This window comes from Tachysurus fulvidraco, chromosome 7, assembly GCF_022655615.1.
Source record: "Tachysurus fulvidraco isolate hzauxx_2018 chromosome 7, HZAU_PFXX_2.0, whole genome shotgun sequence".
NCBI classification, from domain to species: Eukaryota; Metazoa; Chordata; class Actinopteri; order Siluriformes; family Bagridae; genus Tachysurus; species Tachysurus fulvidraco.
In genome coordinates, this window is record NC_062524.1 from 4,016,145 (window position 1) to 4,043,092 (window position 26,948).

General features: G+C 39.7%; 2 protein-coding genes across 3 annotated transcripts; both read right to left on the minus strand.

Annotated features, from left to right (window-relative positions):
* Positions 1 to 3,792: 3,792 nt before the first annotated feature.
* On the minus strand, positions 3,793 to 15,535 carry LOC125145278 (C-type lectin domain family 4 member K-like). The gene is made up of 4 exons (XM_047816896.1): positions 15,049 to 15,535; positions 7,925 to 8,236; positions 4,325 to 4,443; positions 3,793 to 4,242 (listed from the first exon to the last, which is right to left on the minus strand). Exons 2-4 carry the CDS (start codon positions 8,115 to 8,117, stop codon positions 4,135 to 4,137), a joined length of 420 nt encoding a protein of 139 aa, XP_047672852.1. The 5' UTR covers positions 8,118 to 8,236; positions 15,049 to 15,535; the 3' UTR covers positions 3,793 to 4,134.
* Positions 15,536 to 16,715: 1,180 nt separating this feature from the next.
* On the minus strand, positions 16,716 to 26,617 carry LOC113637985 (hepatic lectin-like). Of its 2 annotated transcripts, none has more exons than XM_047816894.1 (5): positions 26,290 to 26,617; positions 20,656 to 20,988; positions 18,431 to 18,552; positions 18,245 to 18,348; positions 16,716 to 18,165 (listed from the first exon to the last, which is right to left on the minus strand). In XM_047816894.1, exons 1-5 carry the CDS (start codon positions 26,387 to 26,389, stop codon positions 18,012 to 18,014), a joined length of 813 nt encoding a protein of 270 aa, XP_047672850.1. In that variant the 5' UTR covers positions 26,390 to 26,617; the 3' UTR covers positions 16,716 to 18,011. The 2 variants fall into 2 exon arrangements, with proteins under 2 accessions (XP_047672850.1, XP_047672849.1); XM_047816893.1 differs by having other exon boundaries at positions 20,656 to 21,069.
* Positions 26,618 to 26,948: the final 331 nt, after the last annotated feature.

The window sequence follows — 26,948 nt, forward strand, 5'->3', positions numbered from 1 at the left end:
CTCTAGAGGAGGTTTTGTATGTCTCACCCCCCACATGGAAAGAACCTATATAAACATATATGTTTCAATATAGGTTTTGATATATGTGACATATATAAAATTGGCCGTTTCCCTATATTATATGTACATATATGCGCGCATACATATACCTATATAGGTACATATATGCACCTATATGTTCACCTATATAATAGTAAAATTAAAAATCCATAGCTGCTAGGCAACATAAATAAAAGTCCAAAATGTAGAAATGTACATTATTAATTTACTTCAGATCAATCAAATAGTACAAAACAAAATATAGTACAAGAACAAAAATAAGAAAAAAAAACCTGCTAGGCGCCATAAATAAAAGTCCAAAATATAGAAATGTACTGTACATTATGTATTTACAAGAACAATCAAATAGTACAAGAACAAAAATAAGACAAAAAACTGAACATAAAAAATATATATCTTTTTGCTCCTCAGCTCCGTGAGCTTCGAATTAATAGATGTGCCTATCTGCCCTCGGCTGGCTGCCGGCCACTTCTTCAACGTAGCCTCTAGGGAAGACAAAATAATAAGACATTATTATATTATTATACTATAGGTTTCATCAGGACTTGTGTCTTATAAAAAACACTATACAAATAAGATTCCCTTATCCCCCATAAAAATCTTACTTATCATGAATGTTTTGTAATGTAACAACACACACAGGATGCAGACTGGTAGTGTACCTTAGTCTTTGAAAGTCTGTCATCTCCTGGTGCTTGTATTTGGAAGCCCCTCCCTTTTTATTGTCAACCTTGAGAGAGAGAAACAAACTGATTAGCCCAACTCTTATTAACTTATTTACACCACCTTGCATATGCATCTTGTCAACAAAGCACATAAAATCATCATAGATGACACAATTACAAATCTACACACATGCCAATGTAACAGGTATACAAAGTATACAACTAAATATTGTTATAATTCACACAAAATTGTTCTCTTGTACATTTTATGATACCTGATAAAGGTGTGCTTCTCCTTTAAGTGTTGCTTGGTCACGGTATAACCTAATTTCCTGTCCTAACTCCTCTTCTTCACTTTTGATCTGTGATTCAATGGAAGATGTAGGTTTCTTTTGTCATCCTGTTAATTTAATGTAATCCTTATTTTAATATTATTTTGTATATTGGTATTTCCACCCCAATTTATGTGTACAGTATTATTTTATTTATTCTTGGGATTATTTTCATCATTTTACATTCTCTGAGGTATATTTGTTTTTTATGTGAGACCAGCACCTGCTAATAGAGGTACATCATTTGTTTTATAGAGTGTTATAAGGGCCACTCAATCTGAGGCTGCTTATTTGTCTCTGTTAATCAGTAAATGTCTCTGTTAATCCAGTGAATCGGCTGCCTGATGTCCCGTGTCTGTCTTTGCAGCACACAACGCAACACAACTTTTTTGAAGTTCTGGTGCAATTGTAATGGGTCAAAAAATAAAATAAAATTTAATTTGTAAGTTTGATTACCCCATCCCCCCCCCATTAATACATTCCCTCATGTTTAATTTTTCTTTTTAAATTACACTACAAAATTAGAGCTTTTCAGAAACACATCTGCCATTACGCCGCCACACCACTAGAGGGCACATTGGGTGCGCATGAAACAAGCGAGAGAGCTACTTCCCCCTGTTTAACGCGCTCAGTAATAAACTGACTGCCGCTTGGAACGCATCTAACTTGTTCTCTCGTGTTTCTCTCAGGTATGAACATAAATAACTAAAATATTAATTTTATTGTACTTTAGTGAATCGGCAGGTGTTATACAGAGAGTTTGAGCGTTAAGCATTGTATTTTAATCCATAGAGGATTATATAAAAAAAACAAATAATAAGTTTAATCGTGTGTCGTGTCTGGTTTGTGTTGTATGACTGTAGATAAATGTTTATCAGGCTCAAATACTTCATGTCATATGTATGAGTTCATGTCATATGTATAGGTTAAAAGTGTTTAGGAAGTGTTCTAGAATTACATTGCTGAGTGTATGTTGCATGCTAATTTCAATCGCCATTTTGGGGTTCGGCACGTGTATTTTTTCCAGTGTGCGCACGTGCATGAGTGAAAGAGTGACGGACAAATTCTATCCGGTTAATATATCAAGTGTAAGGAAATCCAATGTATTTCAATGTCTTTCAAAGTGTGCAGTTTTTACACACTTTTTGTACTGTCAATGTAAGTTATAATTATTGTAAGTTGATGAAACCTCCAAATGCACAACTGTATATGTATATTCACACCTACAAGTATAGATAATGTATAAAATATCAGATACCATGGAAGTGTTTTGGTGAATTTGTTTTTCTTTTGAGTTGTGTTTTACCAAATTCACTTGAAGTTTAGAAAGTGTAATTTTTCTCAGAAGTTTTTAAAGAAAAAGTATTGCAGTAATAAACTGACTGCCGCTTGGAACGCATCTAACTTGTTCTCTCGTGTTTCTCTCAGTGGTCCACCTGTGTATTATTTGCTGCCGGCACAGATATCCCCTAGGTCTGGGGCCGGTAACACAATAAAATTTAAATGTTATCATGAACTACAGACGTTTGTCTAATCATGTTTACCAAATCTAACATTATTGGACTAAAGCAAATTAGCATACGGCTAACATGAAAGCTAAGCTATATTCAGGTACCTAACAAGATTCATTTTATACTTCTTTAAGTAAGAGCAAAACCATTTAATGTGGTATTTAACTACATAACGTCAGGTAAAGTTTGCGTGTAACTTTCTTGCCTCGTGAATAATTCTGGCTCGGTGCGTATCGGCCGGTTGGCGGCCTTTTCGCCATTCCAGCTTCTCGGTTTAATCAGTCCTTTCAAAAAAGTCTCTAACTGAAAAATTCCAGACACATTCGAGGGGAAAAATACTATGGACCCCTCTATCCTCACCCCCGGTCCATTCAAGTAGGACATAGCGGCTCTCCAACGCTTTTAACTCCAAGCCACTATCCTTCGGCGGCAAAAATGAAATACAGCGCGCTGGACGCATGCGGATGACATCATCAACACGCATGTATGCAGCATATATATTGCCATATATGTGCATATATGCCACATATAGGTTTCATATATGCGCATATATCCACATATAGATTCTTTCCATGTGGGCCTGCCACCCATCAGAATCCTGACTCATTTTAGATCAGATTCACAGACAGAAAATAACTCGTTTATAGTGATGTCCATTTCTGAGAACCAGTTTACAGCCATGGACAAATCTTATGAGAGTGACACAAATATTACTTAATACATTTACTTTGAAGATACAAACTTGTGTGTGAAAATAAATAACCATTTGTTTCCTGGAAATTTTCTATAAATATATTGCCCCTAGTAGGCTAGAGAAAAAGAGAAATACTTTTCTAATACAAATTCTTAAACTCCATCCGACTTTAACACGCTACACGGCGAGAGTTTAACTGTTTCAGTTAACATTTCACTGTGTACTGCAACAGTTATAAATGGTTAAAATGACAATAAAAGCTTCTTGACTTGACTTGTTTACTGTGAAGCAAATACCATGAAGCTATTATAATATACTCATGCTCTACCATAGTGTAATAAAAAAAAAACTTTCCTTTTGTACAAATTGTTAAAGTTCTGAGTGTCCACTTCATATTAATATTATCATATTAGTGTGGAGTGAGACAGGACAAAGATGTTCAATGATCAACATAATCACCAACAAAACAGAAGAAAACAAAAATATTAGTAATATTAATTCATAATTTAATGAAAAGCTCAAGGAAAAAGCACAGAAATAAAAAAGCATTTGATTTTATTGATTTCAGATTATTTACTGTAAAAATCTCATCACTCTCCTGCAAGATTTTCTTTATGCAAAACTAGATGAATTTGGCTTAAACCATGGCTTTGTTGACCCTGATTAACAAAATACAGATTTTTTTCAAGATAAAACCGATTTCTGTTCTAAATATTTGCCCCTTTTTCACAAATCGCCTGGAAATCAGTTTCACATGGATAATCAGCCCATGTTGTAAATTCAGCATTACATTCAGCTTCAGCATATGTGTCAGAACATCCTGTTTTCTTCACACACAAAGTAAAGCTGAATAAGATCTGTATGGTGAGTAATTACTTTGTTTTCACTTCTGTACAGTCCACCCACATCCACTTCCCTTCCTGAACAGTGTCATGTAGACCAATCCAAGCCACACCAGCAAATACTCTACTGATATATTCCTGGAAGAGCAACAATACGAAAAATCGGTAATAAAACTGACATGGAAAATTCAGTCTAATGATAAAAGAAGAGAATGATGACCTCTTCTTCTCGGCTGTTGATGATCACCAGGTCGGCTCTTTTCGATCTGCATTCCTCTCTAGCTTTGCTCCAGCTCGTCCTCTTTGTGGTGAAATACTTTAGACCCTGGATGGTATAATCTGCAGAGGGGAATAGTGCATTAACAGACAGAAATAAACCACATTTATTTAGCATATGTGAATAAAAGAAGGAACCTAAATTGTTACAACGTTGAAGTCGTGGCCTAATGGTTAGAGAGTCTGACTCGTAACCCTAAGGTTGTGGGTTCGAGTCTCGGGCCGGCCACGACTGAGGTGCCCTTGAGCAAGGCACCGAAACCGAACCCCCCATCCCCAACTGCTCCCCGGGTGCCGCAGCATAAATGGCTGCCCGCTGCTCCGGGTGTGTTCACCGTGTGTGTGTGCACTTTGGATGGGTTAAATGCAGAGAACGAATTCTGAGTATGGGTCACCATACTTAGCCGTATGTCATGTCACGTCACTAGTTATCACTCGTCTGTCTTCCGTCAGCCTGCTTATTGTGGCAGTAATAAATGATTATTGATAGCCCAGTCTTCCACTGAATGCATAGGATTTCAGCACAAACACAAGTTGTGTGTTTAATGTGATGACATTATGCATTTACTGCAAGAACTTAATCCATAAGAGACAGCGCCGAGGACACGTCGTAGATTTGTTCAACATTACAACTCTATGGGACCATAGTATCTGTGGTATGTGGATGGTTAAGATACACTAAAGCCATTTGATTTCACTATATCAGGATGCTGTTATTGCAGACTTTAAAGACAAACAAAAAAGGTTGAAATGATGCAATGCATTCAGATCTGCACTTTGTAAATAAAACGAGGAACTTAAATTGTTACAACGTTGCACTATTGTGCAACTTTTGCTTATATCGCTTATCCATCATTGGTCAGCTTGCTTATTGTGGCAGTAATAAATGAATAGTGATAGCCCAGTCTTCTACTGAATGCACACAATACAATAAGATGCTACTGATATAATTCATGTTTTGTTTAAACCATCAAGAATTATGACAGTTCCTTATCTGCTACGTAATGTTATTAACACTGTGTGTGTGTGTGTGTTTGTGTTCAATTCAATTCAAGTTTATTTGTATAGCGCTTTTTACAATAGACATTGTCACAAAGCAGCTTTACAGAACATAAACACAGAGCAGAAGGTAAACATAATTAATGATAAAGGAATTAACGAATAATAAAAGAAATAAGAATTAACAGAATAAAAATTCTAGATTATTATTAGTTGTATTTAGTTCACAATGTGTATGTATTTATTCCCCTATGAGCAAGTCTGAGGTAACTCAGGCAGCAGTGGCAAGGAAAAACTCCCTTAAATTGGTAAAGGAAGAAACCTTGAGAGGAACCGGACTCAAGGGGGACCTCATCCTCATATGGGTGACACTGGGGGTGTGATTGTAATATACAGTCAGTTAAATGTTGTATTGGTGTAAGGTTCAAGGACTTCTGATCTCCTGAGTACCACAGAGTCTAACAACTTTTGCTTATATCGCTTATCCATCATCGGTCAGCCTGCTTATTGTAGCTGTGTGTGTGTGTGAAGATGGAAAAGATGTGAAATCCCTGAACTGTAGTGTGGAAATTTAAACTCTCTCTCCGTCTGTCTCCATATACCTCAAGTTATCTCCATCTGACTCGATTTGACACCAAATAACTGCATCAACATCATCTTATGCCATCTGACTCCATACAATACCATCTAACAGCTTCTACCAACATTTTTCTCCATCTATTTCCCTCTAACTACATTTGGTTTCACTAATTTGCTACATTAACTGTCTATAATGAGCCAGCATGACTAACATTAACATAATCTTAGAAGTTTCACTTCCACACATGCTGACTATTTTAGTTCATATATTGATGGTATTGTAGCTGGATTGTGTTTCTGTTCACAGTGAATCCCTCACACACACATGTGCCCTTGCAGGTGTGTGTGTGTCTGAGACTTGGCATGAAGAAAGAAGTAAAGTTCCTCAAAAAGAACTGCAACAAAGTCTGATCAAAAATCTACACCAGGTTACATACAGTATGTAACCCAGTTCCCTGAGAAGGGAATGTTAAATCTTTAATCTTGGCACAAGATGGGCAACCCACTGCTAACAATGTCACCAAGTAGTTTTTTTATGCTTGTAATTATCAGGATAGACAGAAAATAAAACTAAAAGGTAGACCAAAACCAAAACGATTTTAATAATAATAAATAATAAAATCAGGAATTACTCGGGTGCCAATAAAGCTGGCTTGGTAGAGTAGAAATTATTGGTTGTGTGTATTAGTTTTCAATTGTTCCACATCAGTCACCTTTTTTACTGCTCGGAGTGAGGTAGGAGGGGGTTGGCTGCGGCTGGAAAATGGCCCAGGCTGCTCGCCGTGGCGAGGGAGAAACTCCCTGAACGCCGCCGAAACAGAATATCAAGATTGGGTTCTTATGGAATGTGTGAATGGTGGCCAAGAAGTGCAAAAAAATAACGAGTTTGCGGTGGTCCTGGAGGCGGAGCCAGAGACCAGAGCAGGACCAGAGACTCGGGTGGTGCCGCAGGTTGAGCCAAGGACCAAAGCAGAGTTTGCGGCTATGGTGGTGCTGGAGGTGCTCTGAGCCTGTAAACAGGGAGAGGAGATAGAAGGACTAGCAAATCTAATGAAACAAAACACAGGACAGATACCACAGGAACATTGGTAGGTTCAGGCCAGGCAGAGAGTTCAGGGAGTTTGGGTGTAACCATGTCGACTGTGTTCTCTGACAGTCATTTCGGTCGACCCGGTCAGTTCGGCTGGCTCCGTCGACCCAGTTGGCCCATCTGGTTCCGTCGACCTGGTCAGTTCCATCAACCCGGTCGGTTCCTCTGTTTCCGTCGGCCCGGCAGGTTCCGTTGACCCGGTCGGCCCGGCAGGTTCCGTCGACCCAGTTGGTTCCGCCAACCCGGTCAGCCCGGCAGGTTTCGTCAGCCCAGCAGGTTCCGGCAGGTTCCTTTGGCCCGGCAAGGTTTCGTCGACCCGGTCGGTCCGGCAGGTTTCGTCGGCCCGGCAGGTTTTCTTATTCTGTCTTGCACATTTCGGCCACCGTAAATGTGCTAATTTTCAACAATTAGAACATTGCAGACTCAGCCTTGAATAGATTAGAAATTAAACATTGACCTCAAATAAAGAGGGAACTAAATTCAATTCAGCAGTATCATACTAAACCAATTCCACTATTAGAATAAACTTAATTTTTAAAAAAGTATTGCCAGCTTTAGAAATGGAGAGTGTTGCATCAGCATCTGCATGAAGTTTATGAAAAAAACTCAACCCCACCAAATCTGGGCCTAATGTGAGGTGCCACTGTTTAAGGAAGGAGCTCAAAGCATCACCCAAAATAGATACAAAGCATAACCCAAAATAAGAGAGTCTAAACTAGCCAATCATAAACAAATTGAAATCCTATGAAAATGTTCCTTTGGCTGCTGTTGGATCAAAATAACATCCATCAAGACTTTGGATAACATTTTCTAAAGGAGGAAAATGAAACACAATATAAATTCTTGTGTAATAGATGAAGATATGTGGTTACTTACTCCACATCTTACTCCACTTCTGCAGTCCATCTCTCTCAGACTGAAGCTGGTTTCTCTCATCGTGAAGCTGGTCTCTCTCACCCCGAAGCTGGTCTCTCTCAGCCTGAAGTTGGTTTCTCTCACCGTGAAGCTGGTCTCTCTCAACACTCACGTTATCATAACTGATCTGCAACTGGTCTCTTTCTCCGGGCATATTGTTGAGTTTCACAGACTGCACTATAGTGAAGCTCAGCAGGAGAACACACAGCAGTGCTACACACACTGCAAACGCTGCCAACAACCTGGGATATCTGCTCCATCTCCCATCGCCTCCTACAGTTGGGTTAGACAAAGAGACGGTACTTTTAGACATGATAGCACATTTAAAATATCTCCAGGACGTCCAGTGTGGAATAAGAATAAAATCCCTAACAAGACCCTGTACAAGTTTTAATGCTATAATTCTTTTTTCTTCTACTTTTTCTATTCAGTTCAATTCAGTTTTATTTGTATGCAGCTTTTAACAATAGACACTGTCACAAAGCAGCTTTACAGAAATATCCAGAATAAAAATAAAGTTTCAAATTTTATTTTTTATTTATCTCTAATGAGCTCCATGAGATGATATGAGGAAGAACCTTGAGAAGATCCAGATCCAAAAGGAAACCTATCCTCATCTAGGTGATACTGAATAATGTGATTATACCACACTAAGGTGAAGTAGAAGGATGAGATGCAGACTTTAGGGTGACGCAGACAACCAGAGCAGTTTTTGGCCAAACCACAAAAATATGTATTGTACCGATTGCCCGTGTCACCCCATTACCCCGGTCACCCCAGCACCACCCCATCACTTCTGTCACCCCATTTCCACGGTCACCCACATTACCTCATCACCCATGTCACCCGATAAATCCTGTTACCCTCATGCACCCCATCACTCACCAGCCATGTACAGTGTGAAAAGGACTCCACTGGGGTGATGTGATACGGCTCAGTATGAAACAGACTAACAGTAAGAGTTTTATTCCTCTTATACCACAGCACATTTGACTGATATATATTATAGATTAAAACTACAGAAGAAATAACTTCCTTTATTTGTTTTGTGGTGACTGATGTGGAACAATTGAAAACTAATAATACACACAGCAAATAAATTCTACTCTACCAAGCCAGCTTTATTGGCACCCAAGTTCATAATTCCTGGTTTTATTATTTATAATTATTAAAATCGTTTTGCCCCTCCTTGAACCGCCACCTTATTGTGGTGGAGGGGTTTGCGTGCCTGAATGATCCTAGGAGCTATGTTGTCTGGGGCTTTCTGCCCCTGGTAGGGTCTCCCAAGGCAAACAGGTCCTAGGTGACAGGCCAGACACCCTTATGAAGAAAATTAAAACAAGGTCCGTGACGTAGCCCGGTATGGCGCAACCGGGGCCCCACCCTGGAGCCAGGCCTGGGGTTGGGGCTCGTATGCGAGCACCTGGTGGCCAGATTTCACCCCACGGGCCCGGCCGGGCTCAGCCCGAAGGAGCGACGTGGGGCCGATCTCCTGGTGGCCCACCACCTGCAGGAGAAACCGTAAGGGGCTGGTGCAATGTGGATTGGGTGGCAGTCAAAGGCGGGAGCCTGGGCGACCCAATCTCCCGGGGGGGGGGGGGGAAGGAGCCTGAGCTGGTGCGGGAGGTTGAGAGATATCGACTAGAGATAGTTTGGGCTCTGGAACCCAACTCCTCGAGAGAGGCTGGACTCTCTACTACTCTGGAGTTGCCCGCTGGTTGTTTCATCTGACCTCCGGCCGTATGTCTTGGAGACACGGGTAAAGAGAGGGGCGGAGCTGTCAACTGATCACCACCTGGTGAGTTGGGTCCGATGGCAGGGGAGGAAGTTGGACAGACTTGGCAGACCCAAACATACTGTGAGGGTCCGCTGGGAACGTTTGGCAGAGTCTCCTGTCAGAGAGTTCTTCAACTCTCACCTCCGGCAGAGCTTCAACCAGATCCCGAGGGAGGTTAGAGACATTGAGTCCGAGTGGACCATGTTCTCCACCTCCATTGTCGATGCAGCCGCACGGAGCTGTGGCCGTAAGGTCTCCGGTGCCTGTCGTGGTGGCAAACCCGGTGTTGGACCCCGGAAGTAAGGGATGCCGTCAAGCTGAAGAAGGAGTCCTATCGAGTCTGGTTGGCTCGGGGGACCCCGGAGGCAGCTGATAGTTACCGAAGGGCCAAGCGAGCTTCAGCCCGGGTGGTTGCAGAGGCAAAAACTCGGGTCTGGGAGGAGTTCGGTGAGGCCATGGAGAAGGACTATCGGTTGGCCTCAAAGAAATTCTGGCAAACCGTCCGGCGCCTCAGGAGGGGGAAGCAGTATCCTGCTCACACTGTTCCCACTCCCACTGTAAACAGTGTGAGCAGTATCCTGCTCACACTGTTTACATTGGGAGTGGGAATCTGCTGACTTCGACTGGTGACATCCTCGGACGGTGGAAGGAGTACTTCGAGGATCTCCTCCACCCCACCAACATGTCTTCCATTCAGGAAGAGAGGCGAAGGGCTTGGTTGTGGACTCGTCGATCCCCCAAGCTGAGGTCACTGAGGTAGTTGAGAAGCTCCTCAGTGGCAAGGCACCGAGGGTGGATGAGATCCGCCCTGAGTACCTTAAGTCTCTGGATGTTGTGGGGCTGTCATGGTTGACACGCCTCTGCAACATTGCGTGGCGGTTGGGGACAGTGCCTCTGGACTGGCAGACTGGGGTGGTTCCACCTGGACCGGAGGGTGTGTTCCAACTACAGGGGGATCACACTCCTCAGCCTCCCCGGAAAAGTCTATGCCAGGGTACTGGAGAGGAGAATTCGGCCGATAGTCGAACCTTGCATACAGGAGTATATTAATTACAAGTATAAAAAAACTACTTGGTGACATTGTTAGCAGTGGGTTGCCCATCTTGTGCCATGATGAAAGATTTAGATAGAAGATTATGGTATGATTTACTTCAGAAACCACGATTGTGGCTTCTTCATAAGAAAGGAAATGATTTAAAACTACATTATCGGCATCCACATGAGGCTGAGATGTTATTAGTTTTCTCATGTTTTCTTCCTTATTTAGGGGTGAAGGTGAAGCATAATTAAAGAATGGCACTAATTCCTGTTCTCAACTGTTATAGCACCCCTCTCTCTCTCTTTCTCTCTCGCTCTCTTTCTCTCTCTGAGCAAGGAGCGGGTGAAGCGTCTTGAACTTTGCTTTTTTTATATTTATTTGCTTTTTTTTTCTTAGGATGTTTAATCAGGGCTGCCAACTTTTGAGTTCAGCTTAGAGTGAGATTGTGGGGGGCGGGGCTTTGGTTATGGGGAGGGGCTTGTGGAGGGGCAGGGTTTGTGTAGAAAAAAATACAAACACAAAATCCTCGCATTAGCAGAAGTGTATTAAGTATATATTGATTGCATGGGTGTAAACCCCCGGGGAACGGAGGGGACATGTCCAAAACCATCGGAGGATTGTCCTCCCAAAAAATTATTTGAAAAATATCGCACTCTCTATTGTTAAAAATATATGTATGTATACCTAAATAAATGTGTAAGTAGAAAAACCCCCCCGCAAAACTGCATTTAGAAACAGTTGAGTTCCCCCTCCTCTTCCTCACAGTGGTTTGACCAACTGCCTGCTTACACAGTACATCTCACCTACTCTGCACACACGAGTCAGGTGTGCGGCTGCGGCTCAGTTAATGTTCAACTCCATCAAGTAGGGGATTTTATTCACTTTAAATAAAGTGATTCTCTTTAATGTAGTTGATGTAGACTCATTCATAAATTAGTTGTGGCAAAAATGCTAACGTTAGCTTGTTTACAATAAGTTGTTGCATAGTCCACTGCAACTAACACGCCAAAGCCGTCGAGAAAAACTTTGAAAATAACCATAATGACGCAGTCTCCATGCTACAATAATAATGATAAATGCAAAGTTTTTCACTGTGAGGACATATCTTTATAAGTACAATTTGACTATTATTTGTGTCCCCCTTCAAAAATTGCTCATGAGAAATTTTATATTTATTGTCCCCCCTCACTGTTAAATGAAATTTACGCCCATGATTGATTGTAAAAGTATTTGTTATCTGTACAGAATTTCTTGGGAGATTTACATTACATTTAATTTTCACAAACATCTTACAGAAATAGGATTAACATGTGATTAACATGTTCACAGATTAACACGTGTTCAAAGATTAACACGTGTTCACAGATTAAGATGTGATTAACATGTTCACAGATTAACATGTGCTCTATTGTAAGTGCTGGTGGCTGATTCTGCAGCCTTAATCACTGATTTGGATGTCCACCAGTCAAATATCTGGACATGATTGATGAGTTGTGATTGATATAAATAAAATCATTTTAATATGGGATGTCGTTGCCTTGACATTCTGTTCATAGAAAACAATAATTAACATTAACTAATAGGCATGTCAGATATTTGTCATCTGGAAATGCTTTTGTACTGTGTTTTTATGATAAAGTTATGTAAAATAACTGCTCAGTGCTGCAAAACAAACAACTCTGCTAATGCTAACTTAATTCTATATAAACTATATAACAGCACAGGCCTATTAGTTACTAGCCTAAACTGGTCGGAGTGTAACTCACTGACCGGCCTGCATTCACAATTCACACGGTGCAGATGGGAGGGAGAACGGCTGACTACACAGTTTATGGGAATAAATTGTGTATTTCCCTCACAATTGTCACAAAAAACTCACTACACTGTCTGTCTGGACTTTCTGCATGTTGCTTTGCGACATCATGCGGCGCGATGTTTTTTACTGTGCAATCAAATCATGCATTTTTACAATGAACAATCATGTGAAAAATTGAGGATCACCCAGCATTGAGGATCACCTGACCCATCTGCACATAACCTGGAAAACACTGAAACTCATCTTCTGATTATTACAAAGCACTTTAACTTGAGACTCCTTCCATGAATGTTAAATAAACATCTCTTTACAAACTACTTCACTGTATCATTGATGATTAGGTTTTTCTACAGAATCCACACCTTCTGACCAATCAGGATGGAGAATTCAGCTGCACTGCGATAACATTTTCCTAATTCTACAATGTAGCTTATATGTAATAAAACATCACATGTGTGTGTATACTGCAACTGAGGGTTGACGTCCCTGCTCGTTTTCGTTCTGGAGACTGTGTTTCTCCCAGTTTACATATTCGTCTTCCATTGAAACGTCTCTGGAACTGTCAATCATATCTATACTCCTGTCTGTTCTGATCTCTGCAGTAATCCTGTGTTACACTCGAGTGTGTGTGAAATATTCCCCTAAAAATCCTAATAGCATTTGTAGAAATTACACGTCACGCTATATAGCTGTCTCGTTATAGCGGGTATCAGAGTGTGTGTGAGTGTGAGTGTGTCAGAGATGCATTTAAGCAGCAAATGAAGGAAGTGCAACACTGTGGTGTGTGTTGTGGTGTTTTTTCTCTGCTGGCTGTGTGGCAATTGTCATTTATGAGGTTATGAGTGAGCAGACATACAAAACCTCCTCTAGAGATTGGCATTTCTTTGTAACTGCACACAGTCATCTTTACCATCAGTTTGTCACATGTGTGTGCTGTATGTGTGATGTATTTACAAGATACTTGTTCAGATACATCACAATTACAATACTCTAAACCAGGGGTCGGCAACATTAAACACTCAAAGAGCCATTTGGACCCGTTTCCCACAGAAAAATTACCACAGGGAGCCACAAAACCCTTTTGACATCTAAAATAAAGATAACACTGCATATATCGTTTTTTACCTTTATGGAAAGTATAGAAAAAACTATAGTGTGTTGCATTTATGAAATCAGTTAACTGCTACCGATTAAACGCAATTTTATTTCTGCAGGCAAACAAAATATTTTGAACAGTTTGAACTGACCTTAAGGAAAAAGACGCCGGGTTGAAGGTTACTTTCAAATAAAATGTTTAATATATAATTGAGTCCTTCGTATTCATGACCAGTGCTCTCAAGTTTTGAAGACAGGCAAGCATGACATCTCCAACCCCTCGCTTTTTTTCATTGGATGTTGCGTTAAATCTTTCCCAGATATTGCTATTTTCTGATTGGCTGTTGTGTAGCCTCTTTTTTGATTGGCTGATAAGTGTCAGGCTCGACTAAGAACTGAGACACGCTTGATTCCTGCCCGATTCCACAGAAGTGCGGACTGATACATTTTGGGCGCTGCGGCTTATTAAATATATGATAGTCAAAAAGTTTTTTCTGCATGAGAATATGATGTGCGGCGGGAGAGCGTGAGAAAAGACCCAAATGCATGACTGTCACTCTCAATGCGTGACACTTGACAGCCATGCATGACATAAAAAAAATGTAACTTGCCGGCTGCAGCAAACCAAAAATGCGCCTGCTTCTGTGTGTCGGATTTCGCAAGTCGGTAGTTATGACGCATATTTTGAGCGACCCAAAAAAAATAAAAAATTAAACACGGTTTATTTTAATGTTACAAGAGCATCATGATCTTAGAATTTAGAATTGCATTTTTTAAAAAACTAACTAACAAAAATAAAAAAAAATTAATTCAATATTTCCAAATCTACAGGGAGCCGCAGCAGACGTATGAAAGAGCCACTTGCGGCTCCGGAGCCGCGGGTTGCCGACCCCTGCTCTAAACTGTTGTAAACTACAGCAAATTGAAATGTCAGTGAAAGACTTAAAAATGCAGAGTTTCAGAAGTGTTTCTGTTTTTCTCTAGAATACTAGAGCAATATATTCATAGAAAGCTCCAGGAAAAAGAGTATTTCTTCCATACAAATGTTTGTATCTTCAAATCAAATGGTGATATTAAACCCATTTCTGCTCATGTGAGATTATTGTTTCTTCTTAAACATGACAAATTTAAATGCGTTATCTTCAACCACTAACCACACGTCTCACCCTGCCACCCATCAGAATCCTGACTCATTTTAGATCACACTCACAGACAGAAAATAACTCGTTTATAGTGATGTCCATTTCTGAGCACCGTTTTACAGCCATGGACAAAAGTTACTGTATGAGAATGACACAAATATTAATTTTCTCAAAGTCCGCTGCCTCAGTTTTTCTTCCTCTGTTAAACATGGTTACCTGCATGGAAACATCTGTAGTCATCATGGCTTTGTACAAAAAGGGATTCAGAATCAAGGAGATTGCTGCTAGTAATATTGCGCCTTAAACAACCATTTATCAGATCATCAAGAACTTCCAGCAGAAAGGTTCAATTGTTGTGAAGAAGGTTACAGGGCACACAAGGAAGTCCAGAAAGCACCAGGACCATCTCCTAAACTTTATTCAGGAATGAGAAGTGCAGAATTCATTTAGAAGAATTAGAATGAACAGATCAGTAACAGAGCACATGGAGCCATCATGTGGCTGAAGCTTTCAACACAGGACATTTTTCATGTTTTAAATTTATTTATTTAATGAAACTTTCTGTTCTAAAAAGTAGAAGTATTATTCACGGCGAGAGTTTAATAACTGCTGCGTGTTTGTTTTCACGGAAATGCCCCGCCCCCTGTCGTGTGTAGCCCCGCCCCTGTCATGCAGAGCCCCGCCCACACATCGTCTACTCAGACCACATCTCTTTTATTCCAGCATACAGACCACTCGTCAGTCTCTAAACCGGTTCTGAAGCAGGTGAAAACCTGGCCAGCAGGAGCCACCTCTGTTCTTTAGGACTGCTTTGAGTGCACTGACTGGAATATCTTCTGGGAGGCTGCATCCAACGGTGACTCCCTCCCCCCATCCTGACTACTTTTTACAGAGGGACCATTGAGAGCATTCTGAGAAGCTGCATCACTGTCTGGTTTGGGGACTGCACCATCTCAGATCACAAGACCCTGCAGTGGATAGTGAGGACAGCTGAGAAGATCATTGGAGTGTCTCTTCCCTCTATCATGGACATTTACACCACACGCTGCATCCGCAAAGCCAACAGCATTGTGTATGATCCCACACACCCCTCACAAACACTCTTCACCACACACACACACACACACACACCCCTCACACACACTCTTCACCACACACACCTCTTACACACACTCTTCTCCCCATACACACCCCTCACACACACTCTTCATCACACACACACCCCTCACACACACTCTTCACCCTCCTGCCATCTGGAAAAAGGTATCAAAGCATTCGGGCCCTCATGACCAGACTGTGTAACAGTTTTTTTCGACAAGCCATCAGAGTCATTAATAACTGAACTGTACTGAACACAACACACACACTTCCTTTATACATCAAACTGTTTACATGCTGTTTTGCACACTTGCTGTCTCACAGTTCAGTTGATTGCTGTTTTGCACAATACTTTACAATATCTCAGGTAACTGCTGCTATAATACTGTTCATTCCAGTATTTCTGCACACGCAATATTTTTGAACATACAATATTTACACTGGTCAGTGCTGTTCCTGTTTGTCTTTTGTGTATTGTCTTGTGTTTGTCTTTTGTCCTGCAATGTCTTGTTTGTCTTGTCCCGTACTGTTTGCACCAGGTTGCAAAGATGCACTTTATGTGGCTAGGATTAACTTACTAAGTCCTTAGCCATGTTTTATGTAGCAGCATGATCCTGGAGAAACGTTGTCTCATTTCACTGTGTACTGCAACAGCTATATATGGTTGAAATGACAATAAAAGCTTCTTGACTTGACTTATTTACTGTGAAGCACATACTATGAAGATATTATACCCATTAAAAATGGGGAAAATATATATTAATAAAAGAGACATGGACTCATGCTGTTGTCTGCATGCTGAGCTGTATTGGCTGTGTATTTTCTTTCTTTCAGCATATCTCATATAACATTAAATTGAATGCACACAACAAGACATTCATTTCCAGACGTAAAGCATCACATTAATATCCAGTCTAGATAAGAGATGCAGATGTATCACAGTCACAATACTGTCATATAAAGACTTCTTTGGTTACATCTTCATAACTTCTCAATTTTAAAGGTCTCCCTGGTAGAAGAGAATTTTTATCTCAATGGGATAACTATTTAAACAATATTTCAGTAGCCCATTATCAGTAAACAAGTTAAACATGAAATACAAAATAACATGGACTACATTAAACCTCACATTCTAAGCACGTCCAAAATAAAAAGCATTACAAACTAATGTGCAATCTTAACTTATGACAAGGAAGACATTAATAAAAATTCCATACCTTGAAAATTCCATACCCCCCCAACAACATCTAATTTTTAGTTAACCAACAGAATTAGAACAATAATAAACATCACATGAATTAATCATTTTGACTTAGCACTCTTTATGTTGCAGTTAACAAACTGATAATAGTTATTAAAGTTAATCATATTGATCTTTTTAATCCACTACATACTCATGCTCTACCATAGTGTAAAAAAACTTTCATTTTGTACAAATTGTTAAAGTTCTGAGTGTCTACTTTTATACAAGCTTCATATTAACACCAGTGTGGAGTGAGACATGACAAAGATATTCAATGATCAACATAATCACCAACAAAACAGGAGAAAACTAAAATATTTTGGCTTCTGGGGAAAAGGGAGTTTAAAAGCATATGGTGCAGTTAGAGCCGAACTCTCAGCGCGGTAATATCAACTCATCATTTAGTGAGAAGCTCAAGCAAAAAGCACAGAAGTAAAAAAGTAATGTGTGATGATGACATAGGAAACCTGATTTAAAAAACCTCTTTTTAAAATTCAAAATTTGTCGATTGTGGGAAAAACAGAGTTGCCTAGTCACAAAGAAATGTGCAGCCCAACTACATCTGGCTTATTTACATAGGTCTTGCACAAAAAACCTGAAACTAACCTAACATCTGGCTTTTTTTTTTCCACTGTATTTTCTCATTTGCTGGTATGCCACACATCCCAATTATTCTTCCCCTTTCCTTTCATTTAGATTGCAGAATTAGATTTTATTGATTTCAGTTTATTTACTTTAAAAATCTAATCACTCTCCTGCAAGATTTTCTTTTTACCATGGCTTTGTTGACCCTGATAAAAAAAAAATGATTTTTTTCGAGATAAAACAGATTTCTGCTCTAAATATTTGCCCTTTTTTCACAAATCGCCTGGAAAACAGTTTCACATGAATAATCAGCCCATGTTGTAAGTTCAGCTTTAGCATATTTGCTGCCAGTTGCAGCACAGTCCTCAATTCCACCGTAGATATTAGGTTCTCCTTTTCTCCAAAACCTACAAACATGCAGAGTCAGAACATCCTGTTTTCTTCACACATAAAGCTGAGAATAAGATCTGTATAATGAGTAATTACTTTGTGGTCACTTCTGTACCATCCACCCACATCCACTTCCCTTCCTGAACAGTGTCATGTAGACCAATCCAAGCCTCACCAGCAAATACTCCACTGATATATTCCTGTAAGAGCAACAGTACGATAAATTAGGTATAAAACTGACATGGAAAAGTCAGTCGAATGATAAAAGATGAGAATGATGACATGTTCTTCTCGGCTGTTGATGATCACCAGGTCGGCTCCTTTCGATCTGCATTCCTCTCTAGCTTTGCTCCAGCTCGTCTCATTTGTGGTGAAATACTTTAGACTGTGATGGATGGTATAATCTGCAGAGGGGAATAGTGCATTAACAGACAGAAATAAACCACATTTATTTAGCATATTTTGATGTTCTCTATTGTCTAAGGTTGTTTTTAAAGACATGTAGATCTGCAATGTGAATAAAACAAGGAACTTAAATTGTTACAACGTTGAAGTCGTGGCCTAATGGATAGAGAGTCTGACTCGTAACCCTAAGGTTGTGAGTTCGAGTCTCGGGCCGGCCACGACTGAGGTGCTCTTGAGCAAGGCACCGAAACCGAACCACCCACCATCCACCCCCAACTGCTCCCCGGGCACAGCAAAAGAAATGGCTGCCCACTGCTCTGGGTGTGTGTTCACCGTGTGTGTGTTCACTGCTGTGTGTGTGCATTTTGGATGGGTTAAATGCAGAGAACGAATTCTGAGTATGGGTCACCATACTTAGCCATATGTCATGTCACGTCACTATTTATCACTCGTCTGTCTTCCGTCAGCCTGCTTACTGTGGCAGTAATAAATGATTAGTGATAGCCCAGTCTTCCACTGAATGCATAGGATTTCAGCATAAACACAAGTTGTGTGTTTAATGTGACGACATTATGCATTTGCTGCAAGAAATTAATCCATAAGGGACAGCGCAGAGGACACGTCGTAGATTTGTTCTACATTATAACTCTATGGGACCAAAGTATCTGTGGTATGTGGATAGTTAAGATACACTAAAGCCATTTGATTTCGCTATATCAGGATGCTGTTATTGCAGACTTAAAAGACAAACAAAAAAGGTTCAAATGATGCAATGCATTTAACACTGGACAGGCAGTCACAGCAGTAAGATTGTCAGCCAGAACAAATCATGCTGAATTAGTATATTCTGAGTTGGTGCCAAGTGAGATCCAACATCTCTAAGCTGGGAGTAATTTTACTGGAGTATATTTAATCAGTTTTTATTGTGAGCATATTTAGCAATGCATTAAAATGCTTTGATTGCATTTTCTATGAATTTGATAAACAATTACTTTAAAAATCCACAGTATAATTGGATGATCTTTATTGTGAGCATTGAATAGGTGAATATGAAATGATATGAGATGTGTGAATAACTAACATTCTGAAATATCCATATCCACAATAGCCAGATATTATGACTTTCAACAGAAATTATAAAAAAATTCCACAGCAAAACTCTTCTTTCTGGATGAATTTTATTACAAACATGGTGACTTTGAAGAGAAATATCGGTACGGTACGGAGAAATACTTTATGATAAAACAAATGTATATTTTTTTCTGGCTCAATAGAATGTCATCTTTTAAACCTGATGTTCCCACATTATTAAAATGAGAAGAGTTATAAAAAAGTTTAGCCTTTGTTACTTTTATTTATTTTATATCAAATTTTTTGTAGTTCTTTTGCTGTGATGAAGGAGATCGCAGATGATCGCTTTCCTCTTTCAGTGCTATTCCCGTTAATTTACAGAAAGACTGTGCTAATACAATATAAGTGTGATAGTTTATCAAAACCTCCAGATTTTTTTCCACGTGAATTTCAGGAATTTTACATATTTTAATCCACAGTAAGCACAATACATTTTTATACATTCATAAACACCAGAATCGACTCTCAACTGCCGCAGCCTGCTGTACTTCCTTTATATCTTGACTGACAGATGTATCGTCCAAACAGCAGTAAGACTTCCATTTCCAAACTATACCTAATTTTTCCAGTTTGTCTGAAATGTCGTTGTGTTTTCTGAATTGTTATTTTGTTTTCTGAATTTCGTTCTTGGATTTTTTATTTTGTCTTGCACATTTCGGCCACCATAAATGTGCTAATTTGCAACACTTAGGACAGTGCAGACTCAGCCTTGCATAGATTAGAAATTAAACATTGACCTCAAATTAAGAGGGAACTAAATTCAATTCAGCAGTATTATACTAAACCAGTTCCACTATTAGAATAAACTTAATTTTTAAAAAAGTATTGCCAGCTTTAGAAATGGAGAGTGTTGCATCAGCATCTGCATGAAGTTTATGAAATCTTTTATTAACTTTTTCTAAAGGAAGAAAATGAAACAATAGAAATTCCACAAATTATTGTGTAATAGATGAAGATATGTGGCTACTTACTCCACATCTTACTCCACTTCTGCAGTTCATCTCTCTCAGACTGAAGCTGGTCTCTCTCACCCTGAAGCTGGTCTCTCTCAGACTGAAGCTGGTCTCTCTCAGACTGAAGCTGGTCTCTCTCAGCCTGAAGCTTGTTTCTCTCACTGTGAAGCTGGTCTCTCTTAACACTCACCTTATAATAACTGATCTTCCACTCGTCTCTTTCTCCGGTCATATTGTTGAGTTTTACAGACTGGACTATAGTGAAGCTCAGCAGGAGAACACACAGCAGTGCTACACACACTGCAAACACTGCCAACAACCTGGAATATCTGCTCCGTCTCCCATCGCCTCCTACAGTGGGGTTAGACCAGGGGTCGACAACCCGCGGCTCCGGAGCCGCAAGTGGCTCTTTCATCCCTCTGCTGCGGCTCCCTGTAGATTTGGAAAATAAATAATTAATTTAATTTTTTTAATTTTTGTTTTTAAAAAAATGTAATTCTAAATTCTAAGATCATGATGATCTTGTAACATTAAAATAAACCGTGTTTAATTTATTTATTTTTTTGGTCGCTCAAAATATGCGTCATAACTGTCGCCTTGCGAAATCCGACACACAGAAGCAGGCGCATTTTTGGTTTGCTGCAGCCGGCAAGTTACATTTTTTTTTATGTCATGCATGGCTGTCAAGTGTAACGCATTGAGAGTGACAGTCACGTATTTGGGTCTTTTCTCACGCTCTCCCGCCGCACATCATATTCTCACGCAGAAAAACTTTTTGACTATCATAAATTTAATAAGCCGCAGCGCCCAAAATGTATCAGTCCGCACTTCTGTGGAATCGGGCAGGAATCAAGCACGTCTCAGTTCTTAGTCGAGCCTGACACTTATCAGCCAATCATAAAAGAGGCCACACAACAGCCAATCAGAAAATAGCAATATCTGGGAAAGATTTAACGCAACATCCAATGAAAAAAAGCGAGGGGTTGGAGATGTCATGCTTGCCTGTCTTCAAAACTTGAGAGCCCTGGTCATGAATACGAAGGACTCAATTATATATTAAACATTTTATTTGAAAGTAACCTTCAACCCAGCGTCTTTTTCCTTAAGGTCAGTTCAAACTGTTCAAAATATTTTTGTTTGCCTGCAGAAATAAAATTGCGTTTAATTGATTTCATGAATGCAACACACAACAGTTTTTTCTATACTTTCCATAAAGGTAAAAAAACGATATATGCAGTGTTATCTTCATTTCAGATGTCAAAAGGGTTTTGTGGCTCCCTGTGGTAATTTTTCTGTGGGAAACGGGTCCAAATGGCTCTTTGAGTGTTTAAGGTTGCCGACTCCTGGGTTAGACAAAGACACTGTACTTTTAGACATGATAGCACATTTAAAATATCTCCAGCACATCCTGTGTGGGATGAGAATAAAATCCCTAACGAGAACCTGTACAAGTTTTAATGCTATACTTGTTTTTTCTTCTACTTTTTTCTTCAGATAAATTCAGTTTTATTTGTATGCAGCTTTTAACAATAGACACTGTCACAAAGCAGCTTTACAGAAATATCCAGAATAAAAATAACAAAGTTTCAAATTTTATTTTTTATTTATCTCTAATGAGCTCCATGAGATGATATGAGGAAGAACCTTGAGAAGATCCAGATTCAAAAGGGAACCCATCCTCATCTGGGTGATACTGAATAGTGTGATTATACCACACTAAGGTGAAGTAGAAGGATGAGATGCAGACTTTAGGGTGACGCAGGCAACCAGAGCAGAAAAATATGTATTGTACCAATTGCCCGTGTCACCCTCATCTCCCATGTCACCCCATTACCCCAGTCACCCCATCACCACCCCATCACTCATGTCACCAACTCACTTCTGTCACACCATTTCCCCGGTCACCCACATTACCTTATACACCATGTCACCCGATAACCCCTGTTACCCTCATGCACCCCATCACTCACCCCATAACCATGTACAGTGTGAAAAGGTCTCCACTGGGGTGGTGTGATACAGCTCAACATGAAGCAGACTAACAGTAAGAGTTTTATTCCTCTTATACCACAGCACATTTGACTGATATATTACAGATTAAAACTACAGAACAAACAACTTCCTGTATTTGCTTTGTTGTGACTGATGTGGAACAATTGAAAACTAATAATACACACAACCAATAATTTCTACTCTACCAAGCCAACTTTATTGGCACCCGAGTAATTCCTGGTTTTATTATTTATTATTATTAAAATCGTTTTGGTTTTGGTTTTGGTCTGACTTTTAGTTTTATTTTCAGTCTATTCTCATAATTACGAGCATAAGAAACTACTTGGTGACATTGTTAGCAGTGAGTTACCCATCTTGTGCCAAGATTAAAGATTTAGACAGAAGATTATGGTACGATTTACTTCAGAAACCACGATGGTGGCTTCTTCATAAGAAAGGAAATGGTTTAAAACTACATTATCATCATCCACATGAGGCTGAGATGTTATTAGTTTTCTCATGATTTTTTCCTTATTTAGGGGTGAAGGTGAAGCATAATTAAAGAACGACACTAATTCCTGTTCTCAACTGTTATAGCACCTCTCTCTCTCTCTCTCTCTCTCTCTCTCTCTCTCTCTCTCTCTCTCTCTCTCTCTTTCCCTCTTTCTCTTTCTCTCTCTCTCTCTCTCTCTTGCTCTCTTTCTCTCTCTGCGCAAGGAGTGAGTGGACTTTGCTTTTTTTATATTTATTTTCTATAGTTTTTCATAGGTTGTTTAATTTAAGGAAATTGTTTGGTGTGTGTGTCTGACTGTGTGTGTGACTGTGTGCCCGCGTGTGTGTGTGTGTGTGTGTCTGTGACTGTGTGTGTGTGCGTGTGTGTGTGTGTGTGTGTGTGTGTGTGTGTGTGTGTGTGTGTGTGTGTGTGTGTGTGTGTGTGTGTAAGCATGCGCGAGTGCGTTTTTTGTCAAGTGGCGAGCCTGTAATTGGCACTTTTTGTGCTGAAAGCATGAAGTCTAGAAGATAGCGTTTTTGAGTCACGTACACTCCGGCATGACGTGAGGATTGTGTGTAACACTAGTGTAGAGGTGTGTTTTAGCGGTCGGTTAGACCCACCCAGTCTCACGGTAGTTCGTGACATAGGTCACGAAATGTAATCTATTTGATTCGTGTTCGTGGAAACGTATTTCCCTTTTTTACATGTCACATGGACTTTTGATCTAATGTATTTCAATAGGAAGCATCTTTTGAGTCTGCACCACGTTTTTCTTTCTGCCACTCGGAAGCATTATTTTTGATCATTTGTTATTAATTTTTAAACTTTAAGCACTACATTACTCAACATTTAACCAGGAGATTTTATCCTTGTTTTTATTGCTTTATATTCTGAGAACATGCAAACTCTGCACACACAAGGTGGAGGTGGAAATTGAACCCCAACCCTGGAGGTGTGAGGCGAAATTGGGGATTGGAAAGGTGGAAAACAGTGGGTTTTAAATACTTGGTAGTGTACTTAGGAAACAGTAACTATGTAAAGAAAAACTGGAAAGGTATCGATGAAAAAATAACTTAATAACTTAGCTGCTTCAATGCTATGGCACATGCTGGCCTGCATCGACCCTCCTCCAAAACTACTAGCGGATCTGCAGTTCACGATGGTGGGATAAGTTGCACTGGTTACCACAAAACATCCTATATCTACCCAAGGAAGAGAGTGTACAAGGACTATTCGCTTATCCAGCAGGACTGTAGCATTTTGTCTTGGTTTCCGGGCCAGAGACCCTCTCATGGCTGCGAAAGGGATACTGCACTAAGTTGGAGGAGGAGGTCTGGACAGATCCCTGTTTTTAATGGACAATAAACAACTAAACCTAGCTGGATTACCTGCTTTTATCAAGGGATTTTTAAAGTTTTTAACCATTTCAGAGTGCAGAAGGAGAACTGTTCATCACTTCGCTGGCTCCTTGATAAGCCTCTTATCCATGGTTCTTGGCTAGATGTAATGAGCAGGACTACTCCAGTCTTGACAAAAGCTCTGATATCCTCAAGGACTGTAACACTGCAACAGCTGGTCGAGTTGACAGGACCAGACTTTGTACGCTCAGCGGATATGAACACGGATGGGGATGAGGTCTGACCATGTTGTTACACACCTTTTACAAAGATGGGTCTGCACTCACATAAGAGGATCACATACAGCTCAGAGGTGGTCAGCCCTGAGGAAGGTGAGCCCAGTCCAACCATAACCATTGTACCCAAACTGCCAGAGGTCTCTGGTCCCCTTCTGAGAGATTTGGAAAAAGCAGCCATAGGCCTTAACATAACATCTGGTAAGCGTCTCTACCAACTATGTGTTAAAGTACACAACAAGAAATAGATAGATAGGAGGGTAGATGCCCTGGCACAGTGTCCTTGGGCTGAATAATGATGTAAAACCAGAGTGGCAAACTTTGTACAAACCACCGTTAACTAAAAAAGCAGGTGACCTGCAGTGGAGAATACTGCATGACATAGTGTCATAGTGCATGACAGAGGTTACACGAGTGTCCTTTTTGTTCACAAAGGGAGACGGTTTTTCATGTTTTTATAAACTGTTCTAGACTCAGTTTTTTACCACACAGGTTTTTATCTTTGATTTTAAAATACACAAGAAAAGAAAAATTCAAGTTTCAGCTCATCAATTTTACCCTGGGCCAGACATAAATGTCTATCTACAGCCGTAGAAAAAGCAAAGTGACAGAGTACATATGAGGATGCTACAGAAATGTTTCAGAGACTCGTAAAAGCAAGGAATTTTGTTGATTTTAAGTTTTATAAAAGCATGAATGATCTTGGAAACTTCCAGCTGATTTGGTGCTATGGGGAAGCAGTGTGCTCTGTCTTAAGTGTTGAACTGCTATTTGCATCAGATATCAAATGAAAAACCTTTTAAGTTTCCTAGTGTTTTTAATGAACTTTTTAACTAGTATTTGTATTTTGATAGATAAATTAATTAATTCATAGGGGGAAAAGAACAAAATCTATCTATCTATCTATCTATCTATCTATCTATCTATCTATCTATCTATCTATCTATCTATCTATCTATCTATCTATCTATCTATCTATCTATCTATCTATCTATCTATCTATCTATTTGCTTTCACATGTGCAAAATGTTACTATAGTGAACTAATAATGGGTTTAAACAAATGATCATGAAAAGTCAGTCTCTCTCTCTCTCTCTCTCTCTTACGCTTTCTCGCTCTTCCTCTCCCCCCTTCCTCTCTCAAATCTCAATTGAAGCTAATAACACAAAAAAAGGAGCTTTTTAACTGTGCAATCAAATCATGTATTTTTACAATGAACAATCATGTGAAAAATTGAGGGTCACCCAGCATTGAGGATCACCTGACCCATCTGCACATAACCTGGAAAACACTGAAACTCATCTTCTAATTATTACAAAGCACTTTAACTTGAGACTCCTTCCATAAATGTTAAATAAACATCTCTTTACAAACTACTTCACTGTATCATTGATGATTACTGTAGGTTTTCCTACAGAATCCACACCTTCTGACCAATCAGGATGGAGAATTCAGCTGCACTGCGATAAAATTTTCCTAATTCTACAATGTAGCTTATATGTAATAAAACATATTGTGTGTGTGTATACTGCACCTGAGGGTTGACGTCCCTGCTCGTTTTGGTTCTGGAGATGGGGTTCCCAGTTTGCATATTCAGCTTCCGTTGAATCGTCATCTCTGGAACTGTCATACATATCTATACTCCTGTCTGTTCTGATCTCTGCAGTAATCCTGTGTTACACTCGAGGGTGTGTGAAATATTCTCCTAAAGACCTAGTAGAATTTGTAGAAGTTACACGTCACGCTATATAGCTGTCACGTTATAGCGGGTAGGAGAGTGTGTGCGAGTGTGAGTGTGTATGTCAGAGATGAAGGAAGTGCAACACTGTTGTGTGTGTTGTGTTGTTTTGTCTCTGCTGGCTGTGTGGCAAAACCTCCTCTAGAGGATTGGCATTTTTGTAACTGCACACAGTCATCTTTACCATCGCCATTTTACCATTTTACAACACATGTGTGCTGTATGTGTGTTTTATGTGTGCTGTATGTGTGATGTATTTACAAGATACTTGTTCAGACACATCACAACCATTACAATACTCTAAACTGTTGTAAACTACAGCAACGTAAAACTCAAATTAAAGTATTTCTATCTGAATGGCTGTTCAGTATAAAGACAAAAAAAAATCATCTGTGTTTTGAGTGAAAGACTTAAAAATGCAGAGTTTCAGAAGTATTTCTGTTTTTCTCTAGAAT